The following is a 15,346-nucleotide window of genomic DNA, read 5'->3' as shown; positions in this document are numbered from 1 at the left end:
TGGCAGGGGAGGGAGGGAGGTCTTGGCCATGACCAGGACCTTTCACAAAGGAAGGTGCCAAAACCCTAAAGGAAGTGTTGCGTCCTTCACACTTGACAACATCTCTCGTCTACTGAAACGCGTTTACGGCCCCTTGCTGTCCAGCCAGCACCCACGAAGCCGAGTTTTTGTCGTGTCACAGAGCCCCCACCCTATTCCTGCTGTCATGTCTCAGACAGCTGGAACGTCTCTAAGCAGGAGACCGTTCCAGTGAAACGCAGGGAGGGGAGCCTGGCTTGTCAGCGGTGCTGAGGGGCAGCAGTTACTCATGACACTGAACAGGGCTTTCGCTCAACTTCCAAGCTAGTAACATGGTGTTTGCACCTTCCCCACAGGTTTCTCATGGCAGGATGACTATACCCAGCGCGTGGTGGCCCAGGAGCTCGCACACCTGCCCAGAACCTACCCGCGGCGTCCCGAGGCTGCCCACCCAGCTAGGTAAGTCAACTTGGTTCGGGCCTCCTTGCTGACGGCACAGCCAGCACCCATCAAGCCTATTTCTCTTTTACTGTAGCAAACCCCTGCTGTGTTGCTGGTGTAGAGGTTCCAGAAAGTTGGGGTGTCTCTGAGGAGGAGAGGGGTGCTTCCTCTCTCCATGTGTCCTAGCCCACGGGAGAGAGAGGCACCGTGGCAGTCCCCCTACGAGGTGCCTTTGTCACTGACGGGTGTGCAGAGGGGCCTTCCCCCAGTCTTCCCCAAGACCCTCGGAAAAGCCCTGCGTCTCCAGAACCTTGGTTGAAAGCAGAGAAGTTACGAATTCTCATTTCCCAGGAAGAATTCACATTTGCTTTAGTGCAAAAAGCAGAAGTAAATCATGAAAGTATCCTAGTTCCCCGAACACAGCAGCCAGTGCTGAGCTGAGTGGTTTCCTGACACCATCATCTGTCCCCTCCACACTGTCAGGTAATGACGGAGCCGAGGAGGAAAGGGAGACACGGAAACGTAACTCAGTGCGCAGACAACCCGCAACAGGCAGGTGGCCGTCTCACTGCTGAGCCGCTGTGCTGTGCTTTTTGTGTACTAGGGAGGAAAAGGACCCTCACGAAGGACTCGGTTTGGGAAGTGTGTTTTGCCCTGAGAGATGCTTCCAAATCCATAGTCCTTAGTTAGAAAAATCTCCGTAACACAGATTTAGTGTCTGCCTTTATGCTCATAACCTAATGGATGGAGTAGCTAAGCCACCAAGTTCATTTCCAGGCCCCACTGGATTGAGTGAAAACACGTAACTAAGTCCGTGTTCACCGTGTTAGCTCCTGCGGGCCAGAACGAATTTCCCGAGGGTAGGAAACATGTCTCTGGTCTCCTGTGCCCATCCCTCACCCCTAAAGCCTCCGTGTGAAAGACAGCGAGCCATTATAGTTTGAGTGTGTGTAAGACCTTTCTGTACCCACCCTGCCCACAACCCCCAAACCAAAGTCAGGCTGTCTTACATTTTCATTTTGGACGAGTTCAAACTTCCCGCCAGCCTTTAGATGACACATGGGCCTCTGAGCGCCGCCCGTCTCTCCTTCCATCTCAGAGGTTTGCCTGAGTGGGGCTGCCCAGGAGCCATGAGCTCCCCAAGAGCGGGGGGGGGGGATGGGTGGCCCCCAAAGTCAGAACGAGGGGTGGGAGGACTGGGGAAGCCAGGCAGGAGCAGCTCCTGTGTGGCCTGACAGGATGAACGGACTGGGAAGTGCGGCCGAGGTGGGAGGAAAGCGGAGTGTGTGTCAGCCACAGACAGCGTTTCCAGAGCGAGCGTGTGAGAAACCAGCCCCGGTGGGGCCGTGGGCAGAACCCTAGGTCACCACCTCTGACCAGTGTTGTAGGGTCATTTTTTAAAACTGCGAACTTATTATGAAAACGGTACCTTATATTTTTTTAATCACAAATGAGATTAAAGTTTAAAAATATACATGTTACAGATTGCGTTTTCTTCTATATGATATTCCTGGCCTCAGTCCACATGGAAGAATCTTTGTGCATTTGTTTTGTTTATTTCCATAAGAGCCTCATATTTTAGGCCAGTAACTTCACTTATAACACATTCATTTTGTAGAAACACTTTCCGGCCCTCACTGTAGATGAACCAGGTGCAGCTGCTCATGTAAACGGGGACTCAGCTCTCCCTGGGCCGGGGTCCACTTCCTGCCCTTGAGCATTTGAACCCAAATGAAACTGAACATTCCAGCTCCGAAATGAAAGCGGAACCCCCCCAACCCCCCCCCCCCGCGGGAGAGTGAGGTTGGGATGGCAGTGGGACCCTCGGTGCATGCCGGGCCTGCCCCACCCTGGCCCTCCTCCCACGGGGCCCCCTACGGTTGCTGAACTGCTTCTCTCCCACTCCCCTCCGTGGTTCTCCGTCCTGCGTGCCGTGTGAATAGCTCGCTCGTCGAACCACTCACGTGTCCCATTTCGGGGTGTCCTGCTTCCTGGGTGGGCTCTGCCTGACGGAGGGACTCGGCCACAGCAGCCTGCACCCCAGCTTTGTCTCTGCAGCAAGATGTTGAGGCTATATGATCGTCTCAGCGAAAACAGAATCGTTTTCCTTCTCTTAAAACTTCTGCACAACTTTTCTTTAGCGTTGAAATTTTCTTCTTCTCTGTATGTTTACATTGATTCTTCTTTATAGGGAAATCTCACAACACTTTCGTTGTCTTCCGAGATTATTGGTATACTACGGTCAGTTTTTATTGTGCGGATTTGGGGAATTTATATTTTCGTAGAGAACTATTTTTTCCTTGTAGTGCGATATGTAGTGTTGTGTTATGATCTTAAACATCACTCAGCATACGTGTGGTTATCAAACGTTTGTCATTGTAACTTGATTTTTCTCTTTACCCTTTTAGTACGATTTTTAAAAAAAGAATTATCTCTTGGTTTTCCCTCTTTCTACTATGCTTAGATTTATTTTTCTTTGTAAAACTTCTTGAGTTGAACATTTTGTTCATGCTTTCATTTATTCATTTAAAAAAGTAATCTCTTTAACTCTTTCATTAATCACATAAGTCTATGCATTCACTTTTGAGCAGTTTTGACATCATCCATTTGCTTTTGTTCTAATTTATCTGTAGTTATAATTTTGTATCCTTTGGGAATAATAAGTGTTTCATAGACTTTTTCTTTTTTTATATTATGTGTTGTTTCTAAATTTTAGTGTCATTTTACTACATTTCAGTCAGAGAATGTGAACCTGTTTAGTTTTCACTTGTCGAAAATACTGAGATTTTCTTTGTGGCCTAGTTTATATCATACTTTTATTAATTTTCGATGGATATCTCAGAAAGCTATTATACCCACTATTTTCAGGGTACAGATTTTAACATACAGTTTATAATTATATATATAATTTAAAATTATAGGTAAATGTAAATATCAATTTTATTACTCAAAATCAATATATCCGTGTTTATATTTTGACTTACTGAAATGTCTCAGAGAAAAACTGTTTTCATACATTTTCCTTCCACTGTTGATGTGCTTTGCTTCGTGCACTTTGAGGTTCCGACGAGCAGCACAGAATTGTGCATCCTCACGTCCATTCGTGTCGGTCACTGCCCCCACTGCTTTTCACGGGTGCCTTTGTCCCCTCTAATGCTTTTTCTCTTGGATCTCATTTTTCTACAGTTATTATAGTGTTGCCACTCCTGCCTTTTCTCTGTTCTTGCTGCCTGTTTAATCGGTGGCCATCCTTAAATTCCTCTGTTTGGACTTTTTCTGTTTCACATGCAGTTTTGTAAACAGTGTCCAGAGGCCCCTTTGGGCAGCCCCGTGAGGAGGTTTCCACAGCTGTGGGCCCTGTTTCCACTGCTTTGATTCATCTCCTCTGGGGACTATGATTGGTTTGCTTTTATCATCTTTAGTATTTGTATCTATATATCTTATTTTAAATTCAATTAGTAGCCATCACTTTTAGGTTACCCAGGGTTTTTGAAGTAACAGGTTTATCTCATTATTAATGAAAAGAGTCAGTATCTTCTGCCCCCACGTGAGCTAAGGCGCCTGTTATGCGTCCGCCTTTCTCCCCTTCCTCCCAACCCCCCTCTGAGCGCCCCCTCAGCAGCCTGTGTGTCCCCAGCGCCTGACATGTGCCCTTCACCAGGGAAACCATGGTCAACATTTGTTAACTACAGGAAAGAAGGAGGGAATGAATGCTCTACTGACGCCTGAATTATTACGTGAATAACTGCACTAGCCAAGAACCCTGTCCGACTCCCTCCTTCCACAGGGCAGTTCTAGAGTGTTCGGGACTGAGTGGATGTGAGTGTCCACAGTCGGCCAGTCAGCTAGTGCTTGGCCTTCTTCAGACCAGACAGCTAACATTTGGAGAGAGGGAACCCAAGCCAGGGATCCATTCAGGAGGCAGAGGTCAGTCAGAGTGCAGCGGTCAGGCTGCCCAGCCCTGTTCTCGGTCCTCAGAGGACGCGCTGTGTGCGAAAGCTTCACAGAGGCTCCACGTGGGAGCAAGCAGAGCAGCAGGACAGATGCCGAGTGTAGAGAACAGGACTGGGAGCCGAGCGGACGCGGAGGCCCCACGAACCTGAGGAAGCCGCCCGCCGAGGCTCTGCGAGCAGCAAGGGGTGAAGCACCAGCAGTTGATGAATAAACAACGTCATAGAAAATGGGGCCCGGAAACCTGGGGTCAGGGTGGCCGAGGTTTCTATGGAAGAGAAACGCGGCCCAAAATGATGACACGCAGGCTGGGATTATTGAGGAAAGGAACCGGGCTCGCTGTGTGCGCTTTACAAAGACTTCGTTTATAATTTGGATATTTTTTTGTCCAGCACGTTGGCTGACAACGCAAAGCATTTATGTTATTTGGGGTCTCAAGGTCGGTGCATGCAGTGCAAAGGAGAACAGTGCAAAGGAGGCCTGAGTGTAAACCATTTTTAATCATTTTCAAGTAGAAAATGTACACTTTAAAAGTTTTGACTTACTTCAAGCCAAATAAGAGGGCAAAAGTCAATTTGCAAGTTAATTGCTACAATATTGCAGAACATAATGATGAACGCTCTCATCACTGTAACATATTACAGTGTCACAAACAAATCCAACAGGCACACAGGAAGATGAATAAGACAATTTAAAGGCACATTTATGGGGCGGTGCCATCCACATTGATTAGCAATTAGTGAGAAAAATAGACAAAGTACCAGAAAAGTAAATTGACTTCAGTTACATTACGCTCTAACAACATAGGACATGAAATTTCATCCACTGAAAAATGGCCAAGGAAACTAGAGCCATGATTTGAGGTGCAAAGAACTGTGAAGCTCTTGATAATTTATATGCCTATTAAGAGCGAGCCAACATAACTTAGAAAGGCATTAGAAATAAAAACAGGAGTTTTATCAATTGGGATAATTAAACACAGATATGAAGATTTTCTGTAAGTCCTAGCTTTTATGAACTACGTACAGATCACACACCCAATGGCAGTGATCCGTTCTTGAAAATCAGACTTTCTCTATGAAACACTAGCTGGGAGCTCGTTGTCCGTTATGCTAAGTGGGAAATCTGCACTTAGTTACGCATCCCCCTGAAACCCCAGGGCATTTCCTAAAGTACGTCCACATCACAGTAAAGACCCGCATACAAGTAACAACCTGTCAGGTTTCGACATAAAATACTTAAACCATTGTTTCCTTTTCCTGATGACTAATGGTGAATATGGTTATTAGAAAATGAGCACTTTGTTTACAGTATCACAGCCTCACCCAGCACCTGCCACACACACACAAACCTACACACATATGTTGATACACACACAGAGACACACACATATATGCACACAGATGCACAGGCACACACACTACATATAGACACACACATACATGCACAGAGACACACGCAGACACACACACACACGTACTTATAGACACACACACACAGACACATGCAGACATGCAGACACACACATATGCACAGACACACGCAGACATACACACACACGCACGGGGATATCGCCACGTGGTCACTGCCAAATCCTCGTTCCTGAGAATGAAGAGTGTTTCCACGTCCGAAGCAGCGTTCTCACTGTGGGGCTGACACACGCGTCCAGCCAGCCTGCACTGAGAGGGCAGGTGGCCAGCAGGTAGCAGGCTGGTCATAAGTGCAGTGCTCACTGACGGCCCCCACCAGTCCTGCAGCACTTATGTCAAACAGGCCTGGCAGAGACTGAGTTGTATTTTTATATGATTCAAAAAGCTATTTCCTTCAAAAAGGAAACAAGACACTTTCCTTTCAGAGAAGTCCATATCTGCATCATTCCCGTTTCACCACAGTAATCAGCTGTGTTACCCTCACTTTCAGTGACAATAGGTGTTAGATTTCACAGAGATACATTTTCTGGGCTAGAAGAAGTGGCATTTAACGGGCGAGGAATGTGACGTGCTGGTGTTTTCAGCTAACTCTGCACTAACCCAGGATTTCATGGATGCATTCAAGTTCATTTATTCAGTCAACACATATTTTTTGGGTGCCTGTGAGTCAGGCTCTGTTGTAAATTTTGGGGTTGGTGCAGTGAATGAGAAAAATATAGGAAAATGTGGTCCTTTCTCTCAGGCAGCTTCCATTCTAGTGAAGGGATAGCTGGCAATAAAAAGTGCATGTTTAAATAAAGAAGGTAATTTCAGCTATTGTAGTAATAGTGTATAATATAGTATATAACAGTGTATAATATAGTATATTACTGTACAATATAGTATATAACAGTGTATAATATAGTATATTACTGTATAATATAGTATATAACAGTGTATAATGTATAATAGTGTATGATATAGTGTATAATAGTGTATAATGTATATAGTAGTGTATAATATAGCATAGAATAGTAATGAGTGCTAAAAGAAAGTAATTCAGGAGGGTCAAATTGTCAGTGAGTGGTGCATTCCTTGGGCTGGATGGGCGGGGGAGACAGCTCTGAGCCGAGGGGGAGCCGGGGGACGGGCGTCTTCGCAGCACCTGCTGGGTGCGCCTCGCTCTCCCAAGATCCCAGTGGGTGACAGTGGGAGCAGCACGTGCGGTGTGACAGCCTCTCCAGCCATCTACGCATGACTCCATGGTGGCTTAGATGGGAGGCTGCAGTGGGAACGGAGAGCCTGGATGGACACGTGTACACGTCTTAGGTCAGTCTGGATGTGCAGACAAAGGGAGGAGAAGGGCAGTGGTCACAGCGGGTCAGTGCACTCTTACAGGCCTGAGGCTCAGCACCTTGCCGGCTGGCGCTGCATCCACGTGGAGGTGGCTGTCCGTGGACATAACAGAGCTCTTGCTTACAGCACGACGCGAGCAGAAAGAACTTTCCAGCAAAATGGAACCTCGGGAAATCCGCAGCCTCTCCAGATGGCAAAAGATGCTAAAATTAGGAATTTATTGTCAAGAAAGTCTGCCCTGGAGCGAAAGCCCAGAGTGGGGCTGGACGACCTTTGCTGGACTTTCACGGGGGCTGAGAAGTCAGCGTGCTCAGCAGCACAGAGGGGCCTCGAGGACATGGGTGTCCTCGTTGGGTTTCCTTCCCCATGTAGGATGTATCCTGGCCCTTTGGGGATGGGGGTTTGTATAAAAGCAAAGGTGTGTCAGGCTGGGAAGCTCTGGGTCAGTGGCCCCCTCAGGTCCAGGCTGTGAGACGGCAGGCCCTTCGCCCTCGGCCGGAAGCCACGGCCACCGAGAGGACCGAGAGCATGTCTGGACAGCAGGCCAGATGCTGAGAGCGCCCTCCCCCACCGCGGGGCCAGATGAGCCCTGACATCTGCTTCCTGGCTCCTGTTACAGACTCATGGCCCTGACTTTCTGCGGGCTCTGGTGGCCACCAGGCCACTATCTCAGAGCCTTTTGTTCTGGCTACACTGAGCCAGGGACAAATGTCTCTCTTGCCTGGGCAACAAGAGGCTCTCTGGCAGACCTTGAGCCCAGACTGGGAGGCTGCAGCCGGTTACCCTTCATGCGTCTCCCCGGTCAGTCAGCCTGCCTTTCCGTGGCCTGTCCTCGCTGCCCTCGGCCCCGGCCCCGCCTCGGAGGTGCTCCAGGACACGCCACGTCCAGAGTCAGGACGGCACCCCTTCCTTCCCGCAGCCATGCAGGAAATGAATACAGCGTCGTCTTCTGTCCTCCCAGCTCCAAACGCCGCTCCCGGCACAGTCCGTGCACACAGGTGCTGGTCCCTAGAGAGCGTTTCATACATACTGTGACAAATCACCACAAATTTAGCAGCTTAAATTTTAAAATGCAGAATTTGCTTACATGACGGTCAAGTGCATTTAGTATGCAACACCCCCCCCCATACATGTGAGGGCCGTTCCCCCCTTTCCTGGCTCTAGAGGCCTCCCACTCTGTGGCCTGTGGACCCGTCCTGCTCCAAAGCTAAAGTCTTCCTCACGTGACATGAGCCTGACACTAACCCGCTGCCGCCTCATCCTCTTTTCAGGACCTTGTGGTCACACTGGGCCACCAGGAGAACCCAGGGTTGTCTCCCCATCTTAGGGTCATCTGATGAGCACCCTGAAGTTGTCTGCCACCTTGCTTCCCCTGTGCCAGGGGCCCCACACGTTCCCAGGTCCTGGGAGTCGAGACATGATGTCTTTGGGGACATTATTCTGTCACCACGAGCCCCAAACCGCTCACCAAGCGCCTTCCCGAGGCCACGACTCTAGCACCTCTGACCAGCTTTATAGGCGGGGGATTGCTGGGTTTGCGGGAGTCCCAAGCTGGCAGGTGGTAGGACCAGGGCAGGGCCTCAGGGCTCTTCCTACAGTGTGTGTCACTGCCCATCACTGGGGACAGCGGCGTCCACGTTTGCTTGTGACCTGCCCGCTGCTTGTGAAGTGCTCAGTTCTCAGCTCTGCAGCCCGACCTGCATCCAGTCCCACTTCCCCGGGCTCCTGCAGCCCCGCCAGGGCCAGACCCTCCCCCGACTTGCTCTTGGCCCTCTGCCCCTCACCCTGTTACCGAGGCCCCAGGCCACCCGCTCTGCTGCTCCCCCTGCCTCAGACTCTTGCTGCATTTGTCCTGAGTCCTGACTATTTCCACGTGCTCGTTTCTCTCCTGCCCTAGCACTCAGGGCTGCATGTCGAGAACGTATGTCCTCTCATCAGCCCTCACAGTGGCTCTGGACAGGCCTTCCGGCCCACCCTGCAGGTCAGGGCACAGGCTCGGGGTGCGTGAGCTCGAACCCGGGCAGTGGGAGTGAAGGAGGCTGGGGCCTGGCCACCTGCCCACGCGTCCCGGTCTGCCCCGCTCAGGCCGCCCTGCGTGCGTTTCCCGTGGTCCCGCAGTGGAGTCCGGCAGGGGCCAGGCAGCAAGGGGACACCCAGTGCGGGAGCAGCTGGTTCACAGTGTTCTTCACTTTTCAGGGGCCCGAAGAAGAGTGTTGAAGACGAAATGAGATACGGCCTGGAGGGAGATGGCGGGCGGGCCTCAGCCCTTGAGCGCTACCTGGAGGCCCTGTCCCAGGCCACTGCCCCCAACGTGCTGCCCAGGATGAAGCAGGACAGACCGCCAGCTCAGGTGACCTTCGTAGCTCGCTCTGTGATCTGGTTTATGTGTCACCTTCGTGTGTGGGGGGAGGGGTGCACACACGAACATTTCCTAAATCTTCCACTGGCATCGCTTGGATTTTGTTCCGTGACCCAGGCCGGTGGGCGGTTCGGCGTCAGGCAGGGGAGCACAGCTGTGTGGGTTTCATTTGCTTTGTGGCTCAGTGGAGAACCAGCATCTCCCCCAAGCCTCTCAAATGCTGGTGATTTTAGCTCTTACACATGGAAAATCATTCTTTGTCCTCCTCCTTGGGCCCCTGTGGTGTGGTTATCAAGAGGGACGTGAAGCCTCATGCTGTTGAATTTCTTCTGTAATGGAGACGACACATCTTGTCCCTGAGTGTTAGACACAAATAATCAATAAAGACGAACCCGTGTGCCGCCCAGAGACAGTTTCAGTAACAGAGGAGGGAGGGAACACGGCCGCTCAGAGCTCCACAGACTCAGGAGTTGGAGCAAAAGGGAATCTCTGAAATTCCTCTGTGGACCCGTTCAGCGGGCCCCTCTCCCCCTGCCCCCACGCCGGTGACATCAATGCACCAGCCTCATGCCTGGCACCCTCCTCTTGGCTCTGGAAGTGGAGGGGTCGGCACCAGCTCCAGGGCACGGCCTGGCTCAGACGAAGGCGCGTCGCCTGCAGAGCATGTGGTTTTGTGCAGGGGAGTCCTGAACCGTCATGTGTGTCTCTCGCTTTGGGGTATTTTACAACTTGAGCCTGGTGCCAAAATGGAAGAGTCAAATTTAGAATACGAGTTGCTCCCTGGACAGGAGTGGCATGGGATCCACCTGGAGGGCGTACTGAAGAGGCCCCCTCGATTCTCTGCCACACTCTCTGGCCGTTGCCCCCGACGCGAGGTGAAACAAGACACTCGGCATCAGAAGCCATGTGCAGCCACGACATCAGAAGCCACGTTGTAGGGATGTGGTGAGGTGGGGCTGTTCCCAAAACACCTTCCCTGTGTGGAGGAAAGTGTGATGGTGTCTTTGCAGGGGATATGCTTCCCTCCAGGAGGCTATGATTGGGGTATTGGATGGGCTGAGCTCTGGGGGTATGGGTCTGTAGCCTTGATGCCACCCTGGGGTCGCTGGGGTGCCCGGAAGAGGAATGGCACCCGTCACTGCCCACCTCCCCATCTGCTCTTCAGTTCAAGGCATAGAATGGGAGAAGGGGCTGGCACCAGCCTTACCATCGGCGACTACTTACCACCTTCTCTCCAGTTTGACTTCTGTGACTTGACACTTGCACCCGGTAGGCTGGTTGTCCACCACAGTCAGCCTGGACAGTGTGGCCTGGACAGTGTGGCTCATTGTCCCATCATGATTATGAATGAGCCATCTTTTCCTCTCAGAAATGTCCCAGTTGAAATAACGAATTCTGTGGTCATCCTACCATAAGGCCAATTCAGCATGACGACCACAAGGATTATGCAGAAAACGAGCACTTGGTGGCGTTTTTGGCTCAGGGATTTTTCTTCTATGTTAAGATTAATGTTTCCATTAAAATATTAAAAAGTACACGAAAACCTAAAACTCATTATTTTCTCTGTTCAATGTTCGAATGAGGAGAAAGTTCTTCATCATCTCGCTGATAAACAAAGACTCAATAGAGTACTAGAACGTCACCGAAGCTGCCACGCAGGTTTCTGCCACATAAACCCAGCCCCCCAGGGATGTGGGCTGTGTTTTCTGACCCCTCCCCTCTCAGCTGATGAAATACTTCTGTTGGAAATTTAAGCTTTGTACGCTGATGGTCTTTCAAGGTGCAACCAATTTCCAGTGAATTATGTTGTAGATCATCTTTTTCTCTGTACCTGTCATCAAAAATCTAACTCCAGCATGGAGTCAGAGAAATGTTGGGAATTTGTTATCTGTAGAGGCTTTAATACTGATTACTTTATGACAGCAGCCAGAGGGAGTAAAACCACATCACTGCCCCTAAATCAAACCCGTATGCTCAAAGCGCTGTGCATTAATTGAGCTCGTATTGATCACGAAATCAGTGCAGTTCATCCTGCATTGTTAGTGGTGGGAACAGCCCCCCCAGCTTTCATCGACCACAAAAGCGCTGGCTCAAAACCTGCAGTCATTAGAGAACCTGTAAATTCCCGCTTACTCTACGCTGTTCGGGAGGTTGAAACCTAAACCCATCGCTTGGCAACACTGTGAATTAGCTGATTTATTTTGGAAACATTGTTTTAAAGCATTTTTAATGTGCAAGAAGCTGTGGTAGGTGCCAGGATTGGAAAGATAAACGTTAATCCCTGCCCGCTAGGATTTTACAGCCTTACTGGGTAAGGGAGACAAAAACTGGAGTTAAAAATAGAGAAAGTGGTATAATAAGGGAGTTCCCAGAAGTGAGGAGACATTTGAACCCGACGGGCAGTGGGGTCAGGCATGGCTTTGCAGAGGACGGACATTGGAAAAACAACTAGAAACCAGCAGTTGAAGATGTTTAGATAAAATACAGACTATCAAGAGGCCACCCTGATAACACGGACAAGCCAGGTGAGCTATTGGGTTGTCGGAAAAGTCATGACGCATTTTTGCGATGAAAGACATAGAAAAAATATGTCACGACTTTTCTGACAACCTCATAGTAAATCTTCACTTAAAAAACAAAACCTTGGAGTGCTGAGGATACATAAATCTGAGTGAACGAAACTCAGAAAGTGATGGGCTCATTCTAGGGAGAGGCGAGCGTGGCTACTTTCACATGGAACAGCGGCGGGGACCCACCATGAGGGGACAGGAGAATGCAGCCTGAACCCCAGCATGTGCTGACAGTGCAGGGAGACCAACGTGAGGGGCAGAGTCCGCAGGGACAGGCCGACTGGGCACTCAGTCCACGAGGCAGTAGCTGGAGGATGGGGAGCGGGCTGCGAGAAGTCCTCCCGAGGAACGCCGGCTTTCTGAGCAACCTCCCAAGGCCTGGGGCAAGGCCATGAGGAGAGAGAGCCATCAATGGGGTGCAGAGGTGCACTGAACAGGGCGAGGGCATCCTCAGCAGCTCACAGATCAGCAGTGGGCTGTAGATCAGAGACACGGCTCCTGTGGTTCAGAAAACTGGCTTCTGCCTGCAAAGCAGAAGTGGTCCTCAGAGTCGCCCCGGAGCTCAGAGCCCAGCTCTGAGGAGGGAAAGGCTTCAGCATAACTGTCGCTGGGTCCGGCTAACTACAACAGGACCAGAACCCCTTTCACTCACAGATTGCACGGCCCAGTCCCCACATCAGCCGACTGATCGAAGGAGGGACACGCCATTTTCCAGCGGTGCTGTTATTTTCTTCATTCTCTATTCCTCTTTCATGCAAAATTCCCAGCATTCAGTCAAAAATTGGGGGACACGTGAAGGGACAAGAAAATGCGAACCTGGCCAAGCGAGGAAAGAGGCAGCAGAAGAAAACCCAGATGGGAATCAGTCATTGATACGATGAGAAAAGAACATTTTAACAATTAAGATAACCATATTAAAGGATTGAGTGGGAAAGGTGAAAAAACACAAATGAACAAATGGAAAGTTACAACAGAAAGATGGAGGCAATAAAAAACCAAATGGAAATGCTAGAAATGAGAGCAATAAGGCCAGAAATAGTGAACTTGTAATGATAGACTAGACACAGTAAAGGAATGAATCAGTGAATTTCAAGTCAGGTCAATAGGAATTCTGAAAACTGAAACATAAAGAACATAAAAGTAATGCAAAAAAAGAAACAAAACACCCAAGATATATGGGACTATATTAAATAGTCCAACATATGTGTAGTTGGAATCCTATTAGGAGATAAAGAGGGTGGGACAGAAGAAATATTTCAAGAAATACTGGCTGGCCTTTTCCCCAAGTTGATGAAAGTCATCAAAACATAGACCCAAGAAGCTTAATAAATGTCAAGCAGGATAAATACAGAGAAAACCAAATCTAGGATGTTATAATCAAACTGGGAAAAACCAAAGATACAGAGAATATCATGAAGGCATCCTGAGGGAAAGGAAGACACATTACATCATGGGGCATAATTTTAAGAATGAGTTCTTCTCGCTAGGAGACCAGAAGACAACGAAACAACATCTTTAAAGTACTGAAAAAAATTTGAAAAACCCTTCCAATTTAGAATTCTATATTGTTCAAAACGAGCTAAAATGGAGACGCTGTCCCTGGAACACCTGCACTACAGACATGCTACAATAAGCACTTCAGCTTAAAGATAAATTACATAGAAGCCCATAAAAAGTAATGCAAAGAACCAGAAATGGTAGATTTGCAAGTAAACATAAAAGATACATAAGATATGTAAAACTTCGATAAACACTACTGGATATTTAAAACAAAATAATAAAAGTGTATTGTGTGGTTTATAGCTTATATGTGACCGTAGCACAAAGAGTAAGTAGAAATACTGGAATTACGCTGTTGTAACTTTTTTGTTGATTTATGAAGTTTTACAATAGCATTTGAAGGCAGGGTGTGATAAATTAAAGACATACATTATAATTTTTACAGCAACCATTTTAAAAAATAAGCAAAACTAGGTATAACTAAAAGTCAATACAGAGATAAAGTGGAATGTACAATGGTTTATTTATCTATATGAAGGCAAGAAAGGAGGAGCAAAGACCACATGGGCTACACATAAAGCAAACATCAAGAAAGCAGACTTAACTCGGCCCATATTTGTGATATTGAATACAAATGGACTAAGCCCTTCAAATAAAAAACAGAGATGTTCAATCTTAATAAAAACAAAAAACAAATTTTAACATATCCTACTAAAGCCAAAGCACGTGAAATAGAAAGTTATATGTTTGAAAGTAAAGGTACCGGGAATAATTACAGCGGAAACTCTAAATATAAGAAAACTGGTGTGATTATGTTAATATTAATCAAAGTACACTTTAAGACAGCGTTATCAGAGATAAAGATGTTTTATGATGAGCAAATGGTCAATTCATTAGATGACATGGAAATCTTTTTATGAGCCCAATGTCGTTCAAATGCATAAGCAAAAAATGAGAATAATAAAAAGATAAGCATACAAGTCCACAGTCATTTTTTAGATATTTTAACTCTCCCCTCTCAGTAGCTGATTATGCAAGTAGATAAAATATCGGTAAGGATATAGAAAATTTGAACAACGTCATCAACCAACTTCACCTAATTGATATTTGTAGAATGATATACCTAAAAACTGCTGAACACAGAGCCTGCCCCCACTGTGTGATGTCACGGAGGCAGAGGGACTGCAGCTCACCACACGACTGGTGGGGACGTGAAACGGTGCAGCTGCTTTGGGAAACATTTCTGTGGTTTCTTAAGAGATTGAACATACACCTGCTCTCTGATCCGGGCACCCCGCTCCTGCCCAAGATAAATGACAGCTTTGTCCATTCGAAAACTTGTACATGAATATTCATAGAAGCTTTCATAGTAATTGCCAGTAACTGGAAACAACCCAAATGCCCATCAACAAGTGAGTAACAAATTGCGCTTGATCCGTCATATGGAATAGTGCTCAGCGGTAAAAAGGAGTGACTATTTTTTTTTAAAGATTTTTATTGGGGAATTGGGGGCTGGGGAACAGACAAGTTGCTGTCCTTTTGTTCTTCAGTCTATAGTTGTGGAGGTTGCTTCACTGGCCCAAGTTGACACCATCATTGCACTCTTCCCGGGCGAGGCAGCTCAGTCGCCGGCTTCTGGATGGCCACTCACAGTGGCTGCTGGCCGCTCACACTGGCTGCTGGCTACACACGGTAGCCCATGGCAACCCACTGCAGCAGGGGCTACAGCCTACACTGTCACC

At 48.1% G+C, this 15,346-nt stretch overlaps 1 protein-coding gene across 3 annotated transcripts in view; it reads left to right on the top strand.

The window, feature by feature from the left end:
* Window positions 1-15,346, top strand: part of PTPRN2 (protein tyrosine phosphatase receptor type N2) — a 363,220-nt gene that overhangs the window by 88,152 nt on the left and 259,722 nt on the right. For all 3 annotated transcript variants that reach the window (XM_019659095.1, XM_019659096.1, XM_019659094.1), the window contains exons 3-4: window positions 375-477; window positions 9,372-9,525. In XM_019659095.1, the coding sequence (XP_019514640.1) occupies window positions 375-477; window positions 9,372-9,525 (257 nt within the window). The remainder of the gene's footprint in view (window positions 1-374; window positions 478-9,371; window positions 9,526-15,346) is intronic.

This window comes from Hipposideros armiger, unplaced genomic scaffold (assembly GCF_001890085.2).
Source record: "Hipposideros armiger isolate ML-2016 unplaced genomic scaffold, ASM189008v1 scaffold_295, whole genome shotgun sequence".
Classification (NCBI taxonomy): Eukaryota; Metazoa; Chordata; class Mammalia; order Chiroptera; family Hipposideridae; genus Hipposideros; species Hipposideros armiger.
The sequence above is the reverse complement of the archived record's forward strand: the minus strand, read 5'-3'. Positions and strand labels throughout refer to the sequence as shown.